Source organism: Sceloporus occidentalis, unplaced genomic scaffold (genome assembly GCF_023333645.1).
Source record: "Sceloporus occidentalis isolate IW3139 unplaced genomic scaffold, rSceOcc1.0.p SCAF_192, whole genome shotgun sequence".
NCBI classification, from domain to species: domain Eukaryota; kingdom Metazoa; phylum Chordata; class Lepidosauria; order Squamata; family Phrynosomatidae; genus Sceloporus; species Sceloporus occidentalis.
In genome coordinates, this window is record NW_028317172.1 from 831,918 (window position 1) to 856,906 (window position 24,989).

The 24,989-nt window shown below is 41.6% G+C and overlaps 1 protein-coding gene across 1 annotated transcript in view; it reads left to right on the top strand.

Moving 5' to 3' along the window:
- Positions 1-24,989, top strand: part of LOC149278371 (ubiquitin carboxyl-terminal hydrolase 9X-like) — a 57,561-nt gene that overhangs the window by 25,562 nt on the left and 7,010 nt on the right. Inside the window, exons 22-42 of the mRNA XM_089502053.1 lie at positions 317-595; positions 2,162-2,278; positions 2,382-2,507; positions 3,197-3,363; positions 3,745-3,853; positions 4,335-4,481; positions 5,074-5,220; positions 5,587-5,806; positions 6,236-6,456; positions 6,915-7,105; positions 11,859-12,032; positions 12,676-12,817; positions 13,087-13,837; positions 15,105-15,228; positions 15,467-15,692; positions 16,181-16,310; positions 16,946-17,131; positions 17,366-17,586; positions 17,824-17,912; positions 18,259-18,415; positions 18,519-18,731. Of these exons, the coding sequence (XP_089358179.1) occupies positions 317-595; positions 2,162-2,278; positions 2,382-2,507; positions 3,197-3,363; positions 3,745-3,853; positions 4,335-4,481; positions 5,074-5,220; positions 5,587-5,806; positions 6,236-6,456; positions 6,915-7,105; positions 11,859-12,032; positions 12,676-12,817; positions 13,087-13,837; positions 15,105-15,228; positions 15,467-15,692; positions 16,181-16,310; positions 16,946-17,131; positions 17,366-17,586; positions 17,824-17,912; positions 18,259-18,415; positions 18,519-18,731 (4,137 nt within the window). The remainder of the gene's footprint in view (positions 1-316; positions 596-2,161; positions 2,279-2,381; positions 2,508-3,196; positions 3,364-3,744; positions 3,854-4,334; positions 4,482-5,073; positions 5,221-5,586; positions 5,807-6,235; positions 6,457-6,914; positions 7,106-11,858; positions 12,033-12,675; positions 12,818-13,086; positions 13,838-15,104; positions 15,229-15,466; positions 15,693-16,180; positions 16,311-16,945; positions 17,132-17,365; positions 17,587-17,823; positions 17,913-18,258; positions 18,416-18,518; positions 18,732-24,989) is intronic.

Sequence of the window (24,989 nt, forward strand, 5' to 3'; positions counted from 1 at the left end):
TACTTTGTTTTTCACAGTTACTCCTTGAAAATATATGAAAATATATTAAGGCATTAATTAACACCAATTTCCACTTTAATGCAATATGTACATACCATAACAATTATACAGACTTTTTATCCTTGAGTGCTTAATCAGACATAGTAGGTACAAACTTAGATGTGTGGCCTACCATAAAGTTCATAAGGTAGTCAGGATTTTTTTTTTGTCCAGTAAACCGGTAATGTATGTGATCAAATAGCATCAGTAATATATTTTGCTACATTTTACATTTCAACGTACTATTTATTTTGTTTTTATTTTTGAATTTTTTTAGGTAGTGTATGCTTTGTTAATGCCTGCCAACGCACCACTTGGTGAGGATGCAAGTGGTTTCCAGTACAACTTTTTGAAAAGTGGTGGATTACCACTCGTTTTGAGCATGTTGACTCGGAACAACTTCTTGCCAAATGCCGACATGGAAACAAGGAGGAGTGCTTACCTTAATGCTCTGAAGGTCGCCAAACTGCTGCTTACAGCGATTGGCTACGGCCATGTCCGTGCTGTTGCTGAAGCTTGCCAGCCTGTCGTTGAAGGCACAAATCCTGTCTCGCCAGTAAGTTACACTGATTACACTATTTTTAAAAATATTTTAAGAAATACACTATGCAATCAAATATGGGCACCGTGGCTTCCATCATAGTGTGTTGTCCAGTGTCCTCAACAATCTTTCAAATAAAGAATGCTTTAACAAAATCCTTCAAAACTCTAGAAAGTGTGTAGATTTGATTGGGAACCTTTTCTGATATAAAAACTTTTCATACAATTGTGTTAATGCAGTGGATTATGATAGTCTTAAAACATGATTTATTCATTATTTTTACTCACAACCCATTCTTGAAAAAAATTGTCTAAACCCAACTAAGTTTCTTGACTCAACTCCTTACTCGGCATCTTTTAAACTGGATTCCATTCTCAACATTCCCCTAACAGTTTCTCTCAATATCAATGGTGCAATCATCTCTCCATCCCCTTACGCTCGCCGCCTTGGTGTCATCCTTTACTCAAACTGAATGTGGGAAGTGAACAATATGTCAGTCTCAAAAAAAAAAAAGAACCCAAAAATCACCGCCTTCATCTTAAAAACATTTCTCACATATGTCCCTTTCTAACACAAGATGCCACTAAGGCCTTTCATGTCCTCATTACCTTTCGCCTCAATTATTGTAAATCTGTCAGTGTCTTCACTGGCTGTCTGTGTGCTTCAGGATTCTTTAGAAAATCTTGACTCTTTCAAAGCGCATCATAGTTGTTCCCCTATTTACATCTCCTCACTCATTTCTAAATACACCAACTGGTCTCTCCCCTCCTCTGATTTTTTTTAGCTCTTGTACACGCTTCCAAGACTTCTCAAGGACGTCCTCTGCCTATCTTTCTTTCCTCTTGCGTTCGGTGCTTCAAGAAATCCTTCAAGACCCACCTTTTTTTAAGGACTCCTACGTACTTACGCCTTAACACCCCCCATATTCCTTGAGCTTTCCTAGTCCCATTCGTGTAATACCTCATGTATAAGCTCGCCCTGTTATTGTATGTCCTCATGTATAAGCTCGCCCTGTTATTGTATGTCATCATGTCACATTATACTAATAATGTCTACCCTTTGTACAGCGCTGCGGAATCTGATGAAGCTATATAAAATAATACTGCCCTGTAATACCCTAACTTCACAAAATGCTTCTGTCGGCTTAATTCTCATTTGTAATGTAATGATCTTCTAGATCTTCACTTTTATACAGGACAACTGTTGATCTTGTCTAAGCTTTTTGGAAATCTGTCGTGTTTTTCTCACTGCTCTTTTATTGGGGCTTATTCATTAAAGTTAACTTGTATCAACTCCCTCACTTGCTTATGTTGGGCCTATTCATTTTAAATTGAGCCAACTCTGGAAAGTTTCTTTGGCAAAAAGAGCTGAGCTGATCCTGTATAATGCCGAATTCTGTTGGTAAGGCGACTGGAGTGCCCCCGCTACACATTATACTTGGCTCAGTCTTTCCTTTGCATGTGTGCTTAAAGAGCAGCAGGGCAAACTGAATTCAAGAATTATATAAGCATGTGTACAGGTGGCTTGCTTGTGCTTGTTACACGCATTGTGCCCATCTGCTGTCCTTTTTTCTTTGTGTAGGCTACCCACGATCAAGCCGTGGTGCTGCAGAATGCCCTACAGAACATCCCAAACCCAACATCCGAATGTATGCTGAGAAATGTAGCAATACGCCTTGCGCAGCAAATATCTGATGAGGTAATTTTTTCTTTTGTCTTTAGAAACACTCTGGATGTGTATTTTTGTGACGTAGGTGAAAGTTTTTTGTTTTTTTTTACATTTGTCTCGTCTTCCGTTTTAGGCATCCAAGTACATCCCTGACATATGTGTCATTAGAGCAATACAAAAGATAATCTGGGCCTCTGGCTGTGGATCTGTTCAGTTGGTATTCTCTGCCAATGAGGAAATAAGTAAAATCTATGAAAAGGTAATGGATAAGCAAATGTTTCCCTTCTCAATACGTTTATTATTCCATTCTGTATTTGATAGAAACTTGAAAATGTTTGGCGTTTGGTTGACCTCCTTGCCTTTAAAGACATCTTTAAAAACCTACAATTTTGTTTTCACCTAAACGTCATCAGAGTTGTACATTTTTTGGAGCCAAACCACACTGTTGTCTGAACAGGAAAAATGTGTGATTGTTCCATAATGATAGGTTTCTCTGAAACAATTGGCAATTTACTCTCTTAACAAAACAATGTTGAAGTGCATTGCATTTAGGGTACATTGCATTATACTTAGAGTGCCAGCACATTCTATAGCGCTGTTACAATAGGGGGACAGTACAAATTAACAATACTGGCACAATGGCAGAGAATGAGAAGGGGGCTCCCGCAAGATTACAATTTAATAAAGCCCGCTGCTCCCTTTTTAAAGCTCACATTTAAATTTGTATTCCATATTTCTATTGCAAAACATATTTAAACTGTAATCCACTGTTAAGGAACAGATATGCTATATAAAAACTTTTTTTAACTAAAATAAACGTGTGTTACTGAAGTATGGTAACAAAGAATTTGATCTCAACTTTTTTGCAAAACAATGGGTTTAGATGGGATTTAGCAGTGCCCCAGATTATATGCAAGTAAATTAACTGTTTGATCCAAACTTTTTTAGACCAATGCTGGAAATGAGCCTGACCCAGAAGATGAACAGGTGTGCTGTGAAGCTCTGGAAGCAATGACTCTCTGTTTTGCTTTAATCCCAACTGCGCTGGAAACCCTCAGTAAAGAGAAAGCCTGGCAGACTTTCATCATTGACTTGCTGTTACACTGTCAGAGCAAGTGAGTTTGATTAATTATAGTCTGCCAGTAAAACGCCTTCTTAAACATAAAATTTGTCAGTGTCAAGTCTTTCTTGCTTGACTTTAATCATTAAACACTGTGAACAGGTATCTGCTTTTTGATGGCATACAGCACTGTAAAGATCATACTAATAAGACCCGAGTGACCTGCTGATCTCCGGAGGTTTCATATAATGCATATACGGTCTTGCAGTGCCTTGCCAATGTGTGACGCTGCAATATTTTGTTACTACACTACAACTCTATATTATAGTTTTATAATACTTGTTGATGGGAAAAGATAATGTTCTAAATCATTAGATCGTTCACCGTAGTATTTTCTTGATACCATTTCCAGTCCCAATGGTCTCCTTTTTTTCAGGCTTGTACGACAAATGGCACAAGAACAATTTTTCCTCATGGCTACAAGATGCTGCATGGGACACAGGCCATTGATCTTCTTCATTACTCTGCTGTTTACAGTACTTGGGGTAAAAAAATGTGATGTATTAAAATATCTAGGAAGTTTACAATATTAGTGATCGGAATGGTACTGGGGATTACCCAGATGTGATAGAGGGTATGTTTAATGGCTTGGCTTAACCTCAAGACGTTTTGTTTCCCGGCTCCCTTGGTCAACAGCATGCTAAGATTAAGTGTCATTTGATATACTGTATGTGCATCATATTGGACTCATGCCCAATGTTACCAAGGAGAGTCTAACTAGAGTGAATCATGGAAACAAATTAACATATAGAAGGATGCTTGAGCTCAGTCTATACTGTTTTTTTATATGCATTTTCTATGGGCTGCTGGATAAGTAGTCGTGTTACTAATGATGCCAGATTGATATGCCATGTTATGCTCTTTAGCATTTGGGTGTTCTTGAAGGGGCAGTTGTGTTATAGTGTTGACATATATTCTTGGTTATAAACTGCTGGATAAGCAAATTTTTATTCTTATATATATCAGAGCACTGCCAGAGAACGGGCAAAACATGCAGGAGATTATTTCACCTTGTTGAGACACCTACTGAATTATGCCTACAACAGCAACATTAACATCCCCAATGCTGAGGTTCTGCTTAACAATGAGATCGACTGGCTGAAGAGGATAAGAGTAAGTAATGTGGTTGTCTGAAACTGGTGTTTTTTGAATTGTAATGGTTTGAAGTTCCAGTACTATGGCACTTGTGATTTTTTTTGTTCCTGTAGTCATCAGGCCTTCTGAAATCTCTAAATGCATTAGTATATAGTGTCATATAAGTAAATCGATGTATACGTATTGGTACTTGTTTTAAGTAGGAATCATACAATTTCTGCCTTGGTTAAAGTAGAAGGTACGTGTTAAAGCACGTAAACAAGAGGTTAATTGAGCTCTAGCGTGTTAGGTGCAGGAGCACCTTCACATTACCTGTACTTGGTGTTCTGTGTTTATCCAGAAATGTCTTGTCAATTAATTGCATTGTATATCATAACGTGACTTGCCCAGTGATGATAGTCATCCTTGCTCAGTTTTCAATGACTGAAACAGCCATCTCCTAATGTGCTGTGTGAGCACTGATTAGGAGCTGAGGGCGTTTCACGATTATATAAATAAGTAAATTGCATGAGCCGGATTCGCCTTCTGCCGCCTTACTACCCTTGAAACAGAGAAAGCGATGTAAAATGTCATCCAAAGCAGCTGCTTAGCTCTTCTTGTATGATTTCAGGATGATGTGAAGAGAACGGGTGAAACTGGTATCGAGGAGACCATTCTAGAAGGCCACCTTGGAGTGACAAAAGAATTGCTGGCATTCCAAACGCCGGAAAAGAAGTACCACATCGGCTGCGAGAAAGGAGGGGCTAACCTTATTAAGGTTTGTTTCGCTTATGAGTGCTCTTAGGTAACCTGCTGCAGCTCATGCAAAGCAGTACAGCTTCACTTTTTTTTTTTTTTTTTTTTTTTTTTTTATTACCTTTATATCCCAAAATAACTTATTTTTATTATTTATTTATTTTTTATATATAAATTAACATTTATCCCTATATTCTATAGGACACCTTTTTGTGTACTTTTAAGATTCCACTATTACTTCTACAATCTTTCCTTTGAATATTTTGTTGGAAAATATGATACTCTACCTTGTGCAAACCATCTATCCTTCTTCTTGGAACTATTTGAAGATGTTTTCTGTGTACCGATAAAGATGTATTTGTGTGTTGGGTTCTTCTCTTTTGTTTAGGAACTGATTGACGACTTTATATTTCCTGCTTCCAATGTGTATTTGCAATACATGAAATCTGGAGAACTGCCAGCAGAGCAAGCTATTCCAGTCTGTAGCTCACCAGCTACAATAAATGCCGGATTTGAGTTGCTGGTGGCATTAGCAGTGGGATGTGTCCGGAATCTGAAACAGATCATTGACACGCTAAATGACATGTACTACACAGGTATCACATCTTGTTAGCAATTGTTATGCTAATTTTGTGTTAATTTAAACTAATCATGACACTATACAGAAACCTACAGAATACTGTAAATAAACCTGTACCATAGCAATTTAAAAACTCCACCCAGGGCCATTTCTGGCGATACTGGATTGAAAACTAAAACCATGAGATTTCTTTGCTTTTATATCGAGCTACATGTGTTGATACCAATGAAATTCAGTGGTGGTTTATGGGATTTGAAGGCAAATTCACATTTCCTTTTTGAAGGCCACGTGTCATATTAGAACTGGAAAAGCCTAATTCAGAACATTAAAGAAAATAGTGCACTGATAATTTTCAGTGCTAGATTATATCATGGTTTTGAATTCTCAACTCAATGTTTATTACTTTAATTGTTTTGATTTATTATTCCAAGGCTCTGGTCATTCCTCTGTTTCTTAGGTTGTGAAGCACTAACAGAATGGGAATACCTTCCTCCGGTGGGACCAAGACCTCCCAAAGGGTTTGTTGGGCTGAAAAATGCCGGTGCTACGTGCTACATGAATTCTGTGATACAGCAGCTGTACATGATCCCTGCCATCCGAAATGGGATTCTTGCTATTGAAGGCACTGGTAGCGATGTTGATGATGACATGTCTGGAGACGAAAAGCAGGACAATGAGGTAATTTGGGTATTGTTGAACCTGCTTCTGCATATTATTCTTCATATGTTTTAAATTGTTGTAGACTTTGGTTTACCTCTAAAGAGGTTGTTTGGACAAAGTCTTATTAGAAGATTAGGATGGCTTTCATTGGTTTCTATAGGCTGTATGTGGATTTTTTCCTTTTTATTCAATGTTCTTTTGAAAGGAAATTTTGTCTCGTGCATTAGATGGGGCTGCATAAATACACGTTTTACTTTTAAAAGTAATGTTTGCTTTTGTTTCAACTTGCATCCAATTTCTTGTGTTTTTTTTGGGGGGGATTTTCATAATATTTATAATATGTACAATATTAAAAACAAAACAAAAAACCCAGCATGCTAATGGATCAACTAACGAGGTGTTGGCTCCTTTTGTTTAATCTTCTTTCAGCAACATGTTCATACTACCCATGTTTAATCACTATATTCTTCTGGCAGAGTAATGTTGATCCTCGGGATGACGTATTTGGTTATCCTCACCAATATGATGACAAGCCATCGCTGAGTAAAACCGAAGACCGGAAAGAGTACAACATTGGTGTACTGAGACATCTGCAGGTCATCTTTGGCCACTTGGCTGCATCAAGATTGCAGTACTATGTTCCAAGAGGGTTTTGGAAACAGTTTAGGTGTGTTTTCGTGTCTTTTTTGCTGAAATATAGGACATGAAAAACTAAAAATGAGTGTTATTGGAGGAGTGGTTAATGTATATACATATTCTCAAACTATGTAATTCTGTATTAATCCTGCATTGGGTGTATGAATCGTCCAAGTCCGGCCATGTATAGCACTGGTTCCATTATTTACATTAAAAGTGCTGTTCTTAGTGTGTTGAAACAGAGGAATCCTAAAATGTCTGCTTTAAAGTACTGTTCACGTAAACAAGATGTTGAGCTCTAGCGTGTTAGGTGCAGGAGCACCTTCACATTACCTGTACTTGGTGTTCTGTGTTTATCCAGAAATGTCTTGTCAATTAATTTCATTGTATATCATAACGTGACTTGCCCAGTGATGATAGTCATCCTTGCTCAGTTTTCAATGACTGAAACAGCCATCTCCTAATGTGCTGTGTGAGCACTGATTAGGAGCTGAGGGCGTTTCACGATTATATAAATAAGTAAATTGCATGAGCCGGATTCGCCTTCTGCCTTCTTACTACCCTCGATACATAGAAAGCGATGTAAAATTGCATCCCAAGCAGCTGCTTAGCTCAGTGTGTGCAATACTCGAAGACTATTTGGGGGAGCAGTGGCTTAGCCATAAAAGACATGAGACATGTATTTATGGTAAAGGCTCCATATGGCAGGTGGTGTAGAGAAGCCCAGAAGGGATTGGAGAACATGGCCTTCGAAGGCTAGTATTTTTATTTTTTTTTTTATATATTTTGAGTAGTTTTAAATGTCGGAATGTTACACAATGAAGAGGCTCCTTGCAAGAAATGTCTTGCTCATGCGCGCCATACATGTGTTTAGGGCTGCAACTAACGATTATTTTAATAATCGATTAGTTGGCCGATTATTTTTTCGATTAATCGGATAAAAAAAACAATATGCAAATTTTTTGTTTATTTAAAATAATTTAATGAACTGGATGTTAAAAAAACAACTTAAAATTTACATTAACATTCTTATTTTGTTATGATGTAATAAAAAAAACAATATTTTCAAAGTACAAAAACCCAAACACAATATTTATGAAACAAAATAACCCCAAACATTCTGAAAAGAGGTGGACTATTACTGTTCAAGAAACTTTGCCCTGGCACTTTGCACCCAGCACTCTGCACTTTGCACCCAGCACTTTGCACCCAGCACTCTGCACTTTGCACCCAGCACTCTGCACTTTGCACCCAGCACTCTGCACTTTGCACCCAGCACTCTGCACTTTGCACCCAGCACTCTGCACTTTGCACCCAGCACTCTGCACTTTGCACCCAGCACTCTGCACTTTGCACCCAGCACTCTGCACTTTGCACCCAGCACTCTGCACTTTGCACCCAGCACTCTGCACTTTGCACCCAGCACTCTGCACTTTGCACCCAGCACTCTGCACTTTGCACCCAGCACTCTGCACTCAGCACTTTGCCCCCGGCACTCAGCACTTTGCCCCCGGCACTCAGCACTTTGCCCCCGGCACTCAGCACTTTGCCCCCGGCACTCAGCACTTTGCCCCCGGCACTTTGCCCCCGGCACTTTGCACTGTGCACCCAGCACTGTGCCCCTGCAGCCAGTCTCCAACTCTGCCCTGCCCCCACACCCTGCACCCACACCCCCACTCTGCCCTGCACCCAGTCTCCCACTCTGCCCTGCACCCCCACCCCCACTCTGCCCTGCACCCAGTCTCCTGCCCACCCCACCCCCACTCTGCCCTGCATCCCCTGAAACCCCACCCCCACCCCCGCGAATCGCTCTGTGCGAATGGAGCCACTCGCACAGAGCGAATCGCTCTGTGTGAACGGAGCCACTCGCACAGAGCGAATCGCACAGACATAAAGAATACTTACCTCCGGAACGCGTCACATCCGTCACGCAACTAAAAGAAGGCGGAGAGTGCAGAGCGTGTAGCGGAAGCGGGGAACGCTCGCGGAGGTAAGTAAAAGGAGCCGAGTGCTCCAACAACGAATCGATCACTCGATTAATCGATAACGGAAATCGTCGACAACGATTATCGATTTTATCAATTCGTTGTTTCAGCCCTACATGTGTTTATCCTGCTGTATGGATAGATTTTAGCTTTAACCCCTTGATGACAATTGCCGGTCCGGGCACGTCACGGAAATTCATGTCGATAACGACAAATGACGTGCCAGGACCGGCACGTCATTAAACGGGTGCAGAAAGCGATCTATTTTCGCTTTCTGCACCGAAACGGCGTTGCTGTAATGCCTCGACCTCGAGGCATTCAGCAACGCCATTATCGGCACAAAGGGGCCATCTCTGGCCCCTCCCCGGGGCGTCAACATCCGCCATACTTTGTATGGCGGCGGACGCCCGTTTTAAAAGGGTTTAGGAGGCGATCAACTTAAATGGTGTCGCTGGAATGCCTCGATCAGGAGGCATCCAGCGACACCAAACACTTACCTTTGGATGGGCTGTGACCGCTCCGGAGAGCGGTCACAGCCGCAGCTGCCGGTGATCTTCGCCATCTGCAAGATGGCGGCGGTCCGGGAAAATTCAATAAAGAAACAATAAAGTCTAAAAAGTTCGCTAGACGGTCTCCAGACCCTCTAGAGAACTCTGGCTCCACTTGCAGGTTGAATATAGGTACTGCATTCAACCATGCAAGTCAATGGAGCTCAGCTTTCTAATCACAGTGTGATTAGAAAAAATAAATTAAAAATAAAATAAAATTAATAATAATTAGAAAAAAAAATAGTAAAAAAACAGTAAAATGTAAAAATAATTTCCCACTGATGTCACTATCAGGGGAACCTTCAAGTTGAAAAAAAAATGTTAAAAAAATAAAAAAAAAAGGCAAAAAAAAAAATATATATATAAAAAATATATTTTTGTGAGCAAGTCCTAAAATTAGCATATTAGCTTAAAACAATTCTCGCATGGAAAGAGTTAAAATACTGGCATATTAAATGCCCATGGGGTGTCTACTTTTAAAAAATGTATGATTTGATGGGGTAAATTGAATTGGCCGGGTTCAACAAGGTCCCAATTAACACGGGGGGAAGGATGGCCACACATCTAATTTCCAATTAGAAAAATGCACACGTACCAAATGTGGCCTTTTAGTTCCCCCCAAAAATGACAAACCCATGCATGTGGGGTATCACTGTACTCAGGAGATGTTGCTGAACACATATTGGGGTGTCGTGTGACAGCGGCATATACCAGGAGCTGTAAATTCATACATAAAGTAGGTGTGTGTGGGAAAAATACACACACAAAAATACTACTGCAAACTTTAAAAAAATGCTGGTGGTAAAATGTGTGCATGCAAAGAGTTAAAATACCAGCATTTAAAATACCCTGGGGTGTCTAGTTTTCAAAAATATATGGTTTTGTTGGGCATACTGAAATGGCCCGGCTCAAAGATGTACCAAATAGGGCACGGGCAGTGGTTCTCCAAATGCCAAAGTTCAACATTGAAAAATGTGCATGCCCCAAATGTGGCTCTTTTGCCCCCGAACAGCCAGGCAAAATCATTCATGTGGGGTATCACTGCGCTCAGGAGATGTTGCTGAACACATATTGGGGTGTTTTGTGATAGTGACATATACGAGAACTTTTTAATTCATACCTGAAGTAAAATGTGTGTGACAAAACAAATGGAAAAAAATGACTATCACAAAGTTTGACAAAGACTGGTGGTAGATATGGTGCATGGAAAGAGTTAAAATACTAGCATTTGAAATACCCTGGGGTGTCTAGTTTTCAAAAATATATAGCTTTATTGGGCACACTGAAATGGCCCGGCTCAAAGATGTACCAAATAGGGCATGGGCAGTGGATCCCCAAATGCCAAAGTGCAACATTGAAAAATGTGCATGCCCCAAATGTGGCCCTTTTGCCCCCAAACAGCCAGGCAAAATCATTCATGTGAGGTATCGCTGTACTCAGGAGATGTTGCTAAACACATATTGGGGTGTTTTTTGATAGTGACATATACCAGAACCTGTTTATTTATACCTAAAGTAAAATGTGTGTGAAAAAACAAATGCAAAAAAATTACTACCATAAAGTTTGACAAAGGCTGATGGTAGAATAAGTGCTTGGAAAGGGTTAAAATACCAGGATTTGGAATACCCTGGGCTGTCTAGTTTTCAAAAATATATGACTTGATGGGGTAAATTGCATTGGCCGGCTTCAAAGATACCCGAAATGGCACATGGGGGGAAGAATTACCAGATTTGGAAAAAATGGCTTTGAAATAGCAAAACGCTACCTGTACTTATTGCTCCATAACGTGCAGAAAAAAGCAAAAAAACATTGGGTATTTCTAAACTCAGGACAAATAGTAGAATCTATTTAGCAGGTTTTTTTATTACCTTTTATAGATGAGTAAAAGATTTTTCAACTAAAAGTTAGAAACAGTCATTTTTTTCTAAATTTGTCACCATATTTTATACTTTTTTTAATAGTAAATAATACGATACAATCAAAACAATGTCATCTAAAGAAAGCCCTTCTTGTCCTGAAAAAAACAATATATAATGTGTGTGGGTTCAGTAAACGGGAAAGAAGAAAATTACAGCTAAACACGAGCAGCGCAGAAATGTTAAAACGGCCATTGTCACGAAGGGTACAAAAAGTAAAATCAGCCTTTGTCACAAAGGGGTTAAATTGCAGCTTGTGTATTTTGATTTGCGGATTTACACTAAAGTGCGTAAAAGGCATAGAGAAATTCTGTGACTTGTTTGTGTCATTTTAGGCTTTGGGGAGAGCCTGTTAATCTTCGTGAGCAACATGACGCTTTAGAATTTTTCAATTCACTGGTTGACAGTTTAGATGAAGCTTTAAAAGCCCTAGGTCACCCAACCATGCTAAGTAAAGTTTTAGGAGGATCCTTTGCCGATCAAAAAATTTGCCAAGGATGCCCACATCGGTAAGTGTCTTAAAACAAATCCATTTTTGTTAAACTATTTCTGTTGTCTATCCTCTATTAACATTGCCATTTTGCTGTAAGGATTAAAATCCTGCTACTTATAAAAAATACATTTTCCAGAATATTACAATGTTAACTTGAATGTAATATTTTGAACATCTTACAGTCCCCTTTAATTAGGTTTTCTACTATTTTGGTATGCATACTATTACTAGACAACTGTGTGTAAAAATGCTTTGCCTTGGGGGGGGGGGCGTACTCTGTCAATTTTTAAGTGTTCTAAATACATCTTAGATGTATTTGTGACCCAAAGCCCCTTTAATTTGTTGTCCCTTTTGCAACTTCATGGCAAGGTTCTGCAGAATCGCCCCATATGCATTTCCCCTTTCCACAGCACTGATCTGAATGCCCTATAGGAGATGCCCTGTTCGGCCAACAGATCTCTCTTACCTCCGGTCAGATCCAGCACGGGCTCAGGAAAAGCTGCATGTAGGGGACTGTTCAGTCCCTTGCCTGCATGTGTAGGAAAGCACTCCAATTGATTTTCGTGGGATCACTTTCGTGTCACTGATTGAAGCAGTCAATCTTCTATAGACAGGCACACTAAACTGCCTCTTTAATTGAGCACAGCATTGTTTTGCAGGTACGAATGTGAGGAGTCTTTTACAACCCTGAATGTAGATATTAGGAACCACCAAAATCTGCTCGACTCAATGGAGCAGTATGTCAAAGGAGACTTGCTGGAGGGCGCAAATGCGTATCATTGTGAGAAGTGCAACAAAAAGGTAACTGGAGTCTGCCCACATGGTTTCACTGTAGATGTCTGTCTAGAGTATCATTATCTCAACATGTCTATCAATGATCTAAACAACAAAAAATAGGCACACACAAAGTTGATAACTTGGTAAGAGGAGGGAGGGCTATTTGCGGGGTTTTGACTATTTTGTGTTCACCGCAATTACATGGTCCCTATATTAAAAAATCTCTGATTTTAGTTTTGTTTGGTGTCTGCTGAATCCTTAAACATTTCTAACCTTTTATTTATTTTTTAAAGGTTGATACAGTGAAGCGTTTACTCATTAAAAAGCTGCCTCCTGTTTTGGCAATCCAGCTGAAGCGTTTTGATTATGACTGGGAAAGGGAATGTGCAATCAAATTTAATGATTATTTTGAGTTTCCCCGGGAGCTTGACATGGAGCCCTACACAGTTGCAGGTGTTGCCAAGTTGGAAGGAGATGATGTAAACCCTGAAAATCAGGTCATCCCCAACGAACAGACAGAAAACGAGCCTGCTGGAAGCACCAAGTACCGACTGGTGGGAGTGCTGGTACACAGTGGCCAGGCTAGTGGAGGCCATTACTATTCATACATTATCCAAAGGAACGGTGGAGATGGCGAGAAGAACCGTTGGTATAAGTTTGATGATGGGGATGTAACTGAATGCAAAATGGATGATGATGAGGAAATGAAGAACCAGTGCTTCGGAGGAGAGTATATGGGAGAAGTATTTGACCACATGATGAAGCGAATGTCTTATCGTCGACAGAAGAGATGGTGGAACGCCTACATTCTTTTTTATGAACGTATGGACACATTAGACAAGGACAATGAACTGATTAAATATATTACAGAACTAGCAATCACCTCTAAACCCCACCAGATCAAGATGCCATCAGCCATTGAGCGAAGTGTTCGCAAGCAAAACGTGCAGTTTATGCACAACAGAATGCAATTCAGCTTAGAATATTTCCAATTTATTAAGAAGTTACTAACCTGTAACAGTGTCTACCTAAATCCTCCCCCAGGTAACTAGTGATTCATACATTTTTATTTTATTTTTTTGTCTTCAGTGATTCTCTATAGTTTCTTTCCCCTTCAATTGTAATTGTCTCAGGTTTGTGCCGTAGTCTTTAAAGGGCCTTATCTTTATTTCACAGAACCTCAATAATCACTTCATATATTAAATACTACAAACTAATGTAGGTGGCAAATAGTGTTTTATAGGACCACTCCTTTTTTATTATGATTTTTCACTGAACCATGCATCGTTTTAAGGAACATCAACAGTGGTGACCATAGTGCAAGTTAACTTTAAATCAATTGAAACTCAGTGTTAGAAAATATAGAACTGAATGCCTGCTGAATATGTAGGACAGCTGATTTCAGCCACTCTTTAGGACATTGCAGCCCCTGCTTTTATGCTCAAGTTTCTACATGTAAGCAGAAATTAGTTTTATTTTTGGACGTATTAACTATTACTATAAATCGGATATCTCTCCCATTTATCTGGTGGCCCTCCTCACCATTGTTTGTGTGAAGATGCACAGTGGTTGCATCGCATTAAATGTTTACACATTTTTCTAACACCACTGAGTTTCAATTGATTTGAAGATCACTTACACTATCAGTGGTGATGCATTGCAAGAATCTGTATGGACACACAGATTAATATTCTCGAAGGGGACATATTCCGTTTTTGGGTTTTTTTCCTATGTGCGTGTCGCTGGACTCTGGTCATCACTGTTAGAATTTTTATTTTAACCCTGTATGGGATGTGCGATTTTGTTTACAGCACTTTTAACTTATTATTTCTGGTTTAAACATTGGGTATATTTTTTTGCATGTATTTACACCATTTTATGGAATATGCCAGAGATATGTTATCAGCAAAGATCATCCCCACGCTGATGGAAATTTTAACTTGTACATCTTATTGACCACATCTAAAAATATATTGTCGCTCTAAACTGCAGTCATTAAGAGGAACGCCACTTCAGGCAAAAGTTCTCTCAACTTCAACGCTAATGTCTGTTCAATATTTCAGAGGCAGCTAATGTTAACATGGACTTTAAATAGATTGCACATAATAATTTAAGAGGCTTTTTTCCCCCCTTTCCTTGCCATCATTGATTTCTGCAAAAAGTTGCCAAATGTGATTCATATTAAAATTTGATTTATACTGGTTTTATTATTTTCTGTGGTCTCAGTCATAAGGATCTGTTATGTTCCTGTTCCAAATTTATATATGGATTAAAAAAAAACAAAAAAAAAAAAACTTTCTCTCTCCATTAGGACAAGACCATCTTATGCCTGAGGCTGAAGAAATAACAATGATCAGTATACAGCTTGCTGCTAAGTTCTTGTTTACCGCAGGATTTCACACAAAGAAAGTTGTCCGTGGGCCAGCCAGTGATTGGTAAATAATAACTTTTTTAAAGTCTGGTATCTGTTATAATATATTTAGTTGTCGATCAAAGCATTCAGCTCTGAAAACACTTTCTGGAAAATATGGCTTTTTATATTTCTAATGAAAAAGTACTTTGTTTTAAATACAGCTGCACATTTTATGTAATTTTTTGGTTTCTTCTACGTTCATAACCTTCTGCCTGGCATATAATCAATTAATCATGCTATAATTGTTCTGTTCCTTCTAGGTATGATGCATTGTGTATTCTCCTCCGCCACAGTAAGAATGTACGCTACTGGTTTGCACATGGCGTTCTTTTTGCTTATCCAAATCGCTTCTCTGAATACCTTTTGGAATGCCCAAGCGCTGAAGTTAGAGGCGCATTTGCAAAACTTATCGTATTTATTGCACATTTTTCTTTGCAAGATGGACCCTGTACCTTACCCTTTGCTTCACCTGGACCTTCAAGTCAGGTATCACCTTAAGATATCTATCAAAAGCCCTTTTCCAGAGTGGTTCATTTGAGTGTGACTTGGAAATCTTGTGTGCAAACATAATCTGTCTGATTGCAGTTGCTAATGTAGTGAGATTTATAGCTGGCCCAAATGAGGTGTGTGAAGTAACAAACGTGAATCTAATGCTTCTCCATGGTGGCTTCAATTACCCATGGATGCAATAACGTTTCCACATTGAAGCTTACATGTTTAGTTACGAAACAAGCACCAAACATTAAAAAAAAGGTTCAATGCAGAAAATTAGTGGACACATACTTTCACTCATCTTTGTGTTTGGTTTTTTTTCCCAAGTTCTCTTGATTGAATGCTATTTCTGTCTTCGTTAGTTTTTTTTTGCATTTTTTGTTGAACGATGTATGATACATATAATGACTTTCAATGCTTAGCGTAAGACTGTGCAAACATTTCAGTCTGGTTAAGTTATGGCTGCTTGTTTCTCTTGTTAGGCATATGATAATTTGAGCCTGAGTGACCAGTTGCTAAGAGCAGTCCTGAACCTTCTGCGGAGAGAAGTGTCAGAGCATGGTCGGCACTTACAGCAGTACTTCAACCTGTTTGTGATGTACGCCAACCTTGGTGAGGAAACTTCTTTACTTACTCTCCAATTAATGCACGTGATCTAAAAAAAAAAAAAATCTTTGAGAGGGCTATTAAAAGAATTTTCTCTGTGTAAAATGTATGTTTGTAGGATCCCAGCGTTTACAAAGGCATGATTAGTTTCAGCTTGTTGATTCAATGGGAAATCAGACTGCCATTTTGGAATTAAGAATTCAACAAGCGCCCCCCCCATTTAGAGAGACGACTGGAAATCCCTGTAATGTGGGATGCATGTGTCTTTAGCACTGTGAATATAGCTTGAATGGACCCATGGACTTTAAGCAACCAATCTTTGGCAAGAATAATTAGAAGGGGAGGGGGTTGGCTGTAGCTTCCTTTTTTATTTTTTTTTAATAGTGCATATCAGAGTACTCTAAAGTATATTCAGACTGTAGCATTGGCGACAGAGGCACGGATGTTGGGTTTGCTGTATTTAGTGTTGTTTTTTTTTCTTCTTTTGGTTTTTGGGAAGGGAGGTTACAGATCAGTCAACTGAGTTTGACTTCCTAGTACACACTTTCTCTAGTTGTTGAAATGCTAATGCAATATTACGCTACACACATGCTTTTGTGAGGGTTTATCTGTTGAGGTCTAACTTAACCTTTTATTTTCAGGGATGCAAGAAAAGACTCAGCTCTTGAAACTCAACGTGCCTGCAACATTTATGTTGGTAGCAATGGATGAAGGTCCTGGTCCTCCGATCAAATACCAGTATGCTGAACTGGGCAAGCTGTACACTGTAGTCTCACAGCTAATCCGTTGTTGCGATGTATCATCGCGTATGCAGTCTTCTATTAATGGTATGGTTCAAAACTTTTTTATAAAATGCTTTAGAATTCAATAAATACATTATATATTTAATAAAAGCATAATTATTTTAGTATTTATCGTCAAGCATGTTTTTGGTTTTGATTCTCTATTGATTTTCTTTTTTATTTCAAGATATACACCGTGTGAGTATTTGATATGTAAAGGTTTAAATATGCACTTTTGTTGGGCAGTTCTGTTTTTAATACTGTGATTCTTAATTCCAGGTAACCCACCACTTACAAACCCCTATGGTGATCCTAATTTATCACAGCCCATAATGCCTCTTCAGCAGAATGTGGCAGATTTGTTGTTTGTAAAAACTAGTTATGTGAAGAAAATAATCGAGGACTGCAGCAATTCAGAAGAGACCATCAAACTTCTTCGGTTTTGTTGCTGGGAAAATCCGCAGTTCTCATCTACAGTCCTCAGTGAACTCCTGTGGCAGGTGATATATTACAGTGTACTCTTAGCACGTGTTCATAGCCTACGTTATAGGAATTTTACAATTGTATATTTTTTGTTTTCTAATATATTGCATTTTCAGTTTTAAGGTTCTAGAGTCTCAACCTCAGAACTGTAAGATTGGAAGTGTAGACCTATGTGACAGCAAAGATATGTTTAACATTTTTGAGCAAGAAATAGAGATGTAAGTTAATTTCTTATTTTATTGTCCCTTTTGCAGGTTGCATACTCGTATACTTATGAGCTTAGACCCTACTTGGACCTCTTGCTGCAGATTTTGTTGATTGAGGACTCGTGGCAAACTCATAGGTTAGTATTTTGTGGGAAACTTCCATAAGCATTAACTTGTAGAGAGTATTCGAGATCTTTTTATTTTTAGGTATCCCTTCATTATTGCGTATGTTCTCATTAATCCACAGTAAGTAACCTTTCATTCATGTATAGAATATTATTTTTGAATAGTAAGTCCATAATGTATCATCTTAAAACTGTCCCTGTAGCAGTATATAAAGATTGCCATGTTGTTTTTTTCCCCAATTCATATCACATCTGATTTTTAGGTTCCAAATATAACTGTGCTACCTGGTGGCATGATGCATTTGACATATTCTGTTTTACTGCCACAAACCTATGTTTTGGTCTTTTTTTTTTTTAGGATCCACAATGCACTTAAAGGAATACCAGATGATAGAGATGGTTTATTTGATACCATCCAGCGTTCCAAGAACCACTATCAGAAAAGAGCCTACCAATGTATAAAATGCATGGTGGCTTTGTTTAGCAACTGTTCTGTTGCATACCAGATTTTGCAGGTAATGTATGCACGGACATATCATCAGCCAGGCGTTACCATTACAATATGACTTGCTGATTGAGCATATAATAATGGGTTTTTGTTCCCTCCACTCCCCACAGAGCAACGGAGACTTGAAAAGGAAATGGACCTGGGCTGTGGAGTGGCTAGGTGACGAACTGGAGCGTAGGCCTTATACTGGCAATCCACAGTACACCTACAACAATTGGTCGCCACCAGTACAAAGTAACGAAACCTCAAACGGCTACTTTTTAGAGCGGTCACACAGTGCCCGGATGACTCTTGCAAAGGCTTGTGAGCTTTGCCCAGAGGAGGTAAAATATTTTAATCCTGACACGACACCTGAAAATATCGACTGTTTGGTCAGCCTCCATGAATTCCATAATGTCTGAAACCTTTGTTGGGTTATTTTAAAACCAGTAGAAAATGACCTGGCATGAAACCTCATTGTCTCTAAAATAAAAATCAGACTGAGCTTGGTTTATTCTGTTTTAAAATGTAATATTCTGTGGCTGCAGCATCATAGTTCATTCTGAATGCAAAATTATGTATGATGCATAATTTGTAGTCTACTAATTGTACTAATTCTGTACTAATATTTGTTCCCGGTGTATAGTGGCAGTACCGACAGGCTTTTGCTCTCTCCCGGGACAAGCACTTGAAAAGATAAAGGGTTAAGCTCCGCCCCCCCTTACCCTATAACCGTACTCACCGGCGCCCGCAAGTCAGTTCTTTTTTGTCCCGCACAGGTAGTCTCCGGATCCAAGGATACGATCGGCACACGGGTTGTTGCTGATAGGGGGGTTCCAGGCAGTCCGTTCGCTTCCCGGGTGGAAGCTCGGCTGCGGCATCTTCACCGCGTTTACAGATTGAATCTGTAGCGGTTTCTTAAAGACGTCCAGGGGAGGAGCATGCGCAGTACAGTGGAACGCACGCCCGGGTGGTTATGCGTTCCACTGATGATCCGACCGTGCTAAAGCGCATGCGCGGCTCGGATCATCCGATTTTGGCGCCAAATTTGAAATTTGGATGCCTATTTATACTGTGCAAACCTGTCTGACCACAGGAGTGTGTCAGGACAGGTTTCCGTGTTGCCTAACCCCCCCACACGGTTTTTGGTGATCCTTATCTACGGATATACCAAAATGTTAACCCCTTCATCACCTGACAAGGAGAAAATGCCTCCTGCTCCTCCCAAAAAGGCTTCATGCAAGTCTGAACACTTAGCTTGCCTAGAGTGTAATACTCCTCTTCCAGACGGCTACAGGAGGAAGACGTGCCAGCAGTGTTTAGCAGACATCCTGGCTAAAGAGAAGCAAAAGGACATGCAGTCCTTTCTATCCTGGTTCCAAGACAATTTATCCCAGACTTTTTCGGCATTTAAAGAGGCTGCCAAACAGACGGTTCAGGACAAGCCCAAGTAATAAGCGTAAAAGAGAGAGAAATTCATCTATATTAGATTGGTCATCTGGAGAATGTTCTCGCTCTTCTATGGATTCAACTAGTTCTGAAGATTCAGATTTCGAATCCGGGTTTCCACCTCAAGAGCTGGGAAAATTCGTTAAGGAAGTGAACCAGATATTGCTTAACCCAGAAGCTAAGAGAATGGGTTTTCCCATTTTGCTGCAAATACTGGAGTTTATGCAGCGTGAGTGGAAAAATCCAAGTAAAAGAGAATTTATCTCAAAACACTTTAAACAACTTTTTAAGCTACACGATGATGCCATATGGGAGGAACTGCCTAAAGTGGATGTCCAAATTGCGCAGTTATCTAAAAAAAAAAACAAAACACGTTGCCGATTGGAGAGGTTTCCGGTTTAAAAGATACCATGGACAAAAGAGCAGAGACAGCTAATAGAAGGATGTTCCACGCGTCAGGGCTTCAATGCAAAGCATCATCAGCTGGAGCAGCTGGAGCTAGAGCTCAAGGCCTATGGATCCAGAAATTGGAAGATCAGGTTCTGGAGGAGGCAGATAAAGATCTTTCTCAGCTTTTAAAAAATTTGAAATTATCAAATGAATTCCTGATTGACACGGTGGATGAAGTGGTCAAACTCTCTGCTCGTAACATGGGGCTCTCAACAGTTGCCAGAAGAGCTATCTGGCTTAGATCTTGGAATGCTGACTCCGCATCAAAATCTTCATTATGTGAACTGCCATTTGAAAGAGACGCTTTTTGGTTCTCCACTGGAAGAGCTGTTAAAACAAATGTCTGACACTAAGAGAGCTTTTCCTCTAGACATCAAACCTAAGTGGAATCGGAGATACCCCTATAATAGGCAACGGTATTCAAGACCTTCGGATAAATCTTCCTTTCGGAAGCATAATAAAGAATCCAGATTTCAATTTAAAACTACAAGACAAGAAAGGACGAGGAGATTCTGACAGAGTAGGAGGTCCCCTTCAGAGGTGTCGGGAAACATGGTTCCACATTACCAACAACCCATGGATATGTCAGATAATATCGGAAGGCTACACCATCACGTTCTGCAAGACCCCAAACGATTATTTCCTGATCTCCTCATACCCGTCAAGAACAAAGAATACGACACTGGGCAAGGCAGCATCAAAACTCCTCAAACGGAGTGATAGAACACATTCCGAAGGGGCGTGGACGGCTGGACTCCAGGATGGCTGTGCAGTGATTCTGCTCCTCCAAGCCGCCCGGTTTTAAGCACTTAATAACAGCGTTTCACCTGACGTTTTCCGGCTTTTCTGGCAGGATCGAGTGTGGGAATGCCGGGAGGTATCCGCAAGTCCGCTAAAAAGAAAGTTGTGCCGGACATTTTTCAGAAAAAGGCGACTTACCTTGAAGCTCCCGCTCTTTCTCCAATGGCGTCCCAGAGCCAGGATCTGGATGGCGATGCTGTGGCCTGCTCGAAGCGTGACATCGATGAGCTTAAAGACCTCGTCCTGTCCGTTAAGCGGGATCTGATGGCTCACATCAGGGACGAGATCCGAGACCTCAAGAAGGACATCACTGATATCGGCACACGTACGGACCACCTGGAGAGGGTCCAGTCTGACATGCAACGTGGTGAGAGGGCGATGGAGGCTGACATAGCCGCGCTGCGCCATGAGGTACAAGACCTGCAGGAGGCTCATGAGGACTTGGAGAATAGGTCGCGCAGAGCTAACTTCAGGATCCGTGGTGTTCCTGAAGCCTATCAAGATGCCGAGGTGGTGTTGGGCATTATTCTTCAGCAACTCCTGCCGAACAAGTCTTCCGACGAGGTCATCGTGGATCGGGCCCATAGAGCTTTGAGGCCTAGGCCTAGGCCCTCCGACAAGCCTCGTGACATCATTGTGAAGCTCCGGGATTATGCGGTCAAGGAAGAGGTCATGAGAGCGGCCAGAGGCACCAAGCTATCGCTTGACAACCTGGAGGTTCACATCTTTGCGGATCTGTCTCCGCGGACATTGATGCGGCGTAAGGGCCTCAAACCCCTCACGGATCACCTGCGGGCCCAGAGTGTCACTTACCGTTGGCGGTTCCCCTTCGCCCTTCAAGTGGCAGCAGGTGACAAAAGCTACACGATTAAAGACCTGTCAGAGGCTGCTGAGCTCCTGCACTATCTGGATCTACAGCCCTTACCTGTGAGCCGGAAGAGAAGCCGCCAGGACACGGGCTCCCTTCCAGCAGGAGAATGGTTCGAGGTTCCATCGGCACCGAGGAGGAGCGAACAAGCCACCGTTCCCATGGACAGATCACCGGACGACTAGCTATGTTTTTCTTGTTTTTATTACTTTTCTAATTTTTTGCGCTTCGGTCGTTTTGTTTTGCCGCTTGGGACACGTTTGCCGGGACACCATTTGTTTCTGCGGTGCTTCGCGACTGTCGGAGTCCTGGGAAGCGAGGAGCTTACTTCATCGTGGCGGCGGCACCTCCATGTTGGGGTTTTAAAGCATTGACGCACCCGGGTGGGCAGGTCGTCGCTCCCAGCTTTGACTGTGTACCATGCTGATCCCACCGCAGGGGTTCAGTGGGACTCGACATTGAAACTTTCGGCTCTTCGCTCGCTCCGTATCGCGTATTTTTCTTTTCTGCGTCGTTTATCTTGTGTTTTCGCTCTCTCGGTACAACATCGCACACGTTTTGTTATTTTGCTTTTTGATTTAGTTTTTACACGATACCGCCTAGTTGGCTATTAAACTGGGCATCAGTTATGGAGCGTCTGGCTTCTTTCCCCTGTTGCGCTCTGGCTGCGGGCCATATAGATCTGGGCCCTGGCTATTTACTCATGTCAGGTGATTCTACTCCCCGACGGGCTGGAGGTACCATTTTGAGGTTCCCTTCCTTACACCCCCCTTGACCTGAGTTGGTCCACGCTCTGCCTGACATACACTTATGCTTTCCACACTACACCATAGGCTTAGTCAGAGCAGCGCTCCACTGGTTATATGTGCTTCATATGACACCTTTTCAGGAGACCAGTGTCTCTGTGTTCTATTGTTATGTTGGTTGTGCACTGTATATGTATCTCTGTTTTGTTTTTCCCTTCCCCCTCCTACCCTCTCTTCGCTCTGCTCTCTCTCTCTTTCTCTTTTCTTCTTCTTTTTTTCTAGGACGCGGCTGGCGGTGATCTCTCCACTCCTCTGCAGCCTCCTCATGCTGTGCCACGATGTCAGTTGTCATGGCTAGTACCCTTAAGGTTATATCTCACAACGTCAAGGGTCTGAACTCGCCCCAGAAGCGTAGAGCTGCGATGCGTTACTACCGTAGACTACACGGGGACATCTTGCTCCTTCAGGAAACTCACCTGCGTAGTACTCACTTACCTGCCTACTGGGACAAGTCCTATGGTTCCCACTTCCACGCCGTGCATCCAAGCCAAAAGAAAAATGGAGTCAGTGTGTTTTTTCGCTCTTCTCTGGGATTTCAACTGCAGTCTATACACAGAGACAAGTGGGGCAGATACATCCTGATCCTGGGGCTCCTTCAAAATCATCCTACAGCAATCCTGAATGTCTATGCTCCTTCTACGGCGGCTGCTGACTTCTATTCGCACATCACGGATCTACTGTTGCCATACCGCAAACACAATCTCATCGTTGGTGGGGACTTTAACACGCTCTGGGATGCCTATCTGGACAGGAAGAGCGACTCTCCTCTTTCCTCTGCTCCGCTAAACTCTGGTCGCCTTAAGGACTTTGCCAAGACGGTGGCGCTGGTTGACGTTTGGCGATTGCTCCATCCTAAAGCCCTTGATTATTCTTTTTTTTTCCCACCCCCATCGGACATATTCGAGGATAGATTACATTTTTGTTGGTCAGCACATGGCTCGTTCCCTTCATGAGGCGCGGATACATCCTATCATATGGTCTGACCATGGCGCGGTTGAGTGTGTGCTGCAGCTCACGGATTGTCACGGAGGCGCAAGGCAGTGGCGGCTCGACGAGTTTATGCTGACGGACCCGTCGTTAGTCTCGGAGATTACGAAAGACTTGTCGGAGTTTTTCGATTTTAATGAGACCCCGGGTGTTGATCCTCTTCTGGTCTGGCAGACACATAAAGCTTACGTCAGAGGCTCCTTCCTCAAACTTAAAGCAAGGCGCCGGAAACTGCGACAAGCTGAGATTGAGTCCCTTACGTCTCAGCTGGACGCCCTGGAATCCCGTCACAAACAGCTGCTTGATAGCTCGATACTGCATGATATAGTGCGGGCGAGGGGGGAGCTGAACCTTTTGTTGAGCCAAGATGTTCTATATTCCCTGAACCTTACCAAACAAAAATTTTTCGACAAAGCGAACAAACCTGACGCCATGTTGGCTAGGCGCCTGAGAGCTCAGCGGAAACTTCAGAACATTTCCAGGATTATTGATTCCCATAAGAAGTGTTGGGTGCACCCGAAAGACATAGCTGACCAATTTGCCACCTTTTATCAGGACTTATATGATGGCACTAAGGCTCCTCACAATCTCCGGGATCACCGTCCTCTGCGCTGCTTTTTGAACTCGGTGGCGCTACCGCGGCTCTCGCCTGCTCAACTTGAGGCACTTAATGCTCCTATCTCGGAGGGGGAAGTCCAGGCACTGATCGCCACTCTCAAGTCCTCCAAGGCTCCTGGCCCTGATGGGCTCCCAGGTTCATACTATAAAAAGTTCCGGCCCCTGCTTGCTCCACGTCTGCTGGCTCTCTTTCAACGTTTCCTCAGAGGTGAACCCCCATCCACTGAAATGTTGCGAGCTAAAATTGTGGTTATACATAAAGAAGGTAAAGACCCCTCGACATGTGGGAGTTATCGCCCCATCTCCCTCATCAATTCAGACATCAAACTCTATGCTAAGTTACTTTCGTCCCGTCTAAGCTCGGTTATCTCCGCCCTAATCCACCCAGACCAAGTCGGTTTCATTCCGGGCAGGGAGGCCCCTGACAACATTCGGCGCACAATTGATTTGCTTGGGGCTGCCAAGGGCTCCACTCAAAGATCTATGCTGTTGGCGTTGGATGCCGAGAAAGCCTTTGACAGAATTGACTGGACGTATATGTGGGAGGTGATGAATCGATTTGGCTTTCACGGCAGCTTTCTGGCTGGAGTCCGGGCACTCTACAGTTCTCCTACGGCGACGGT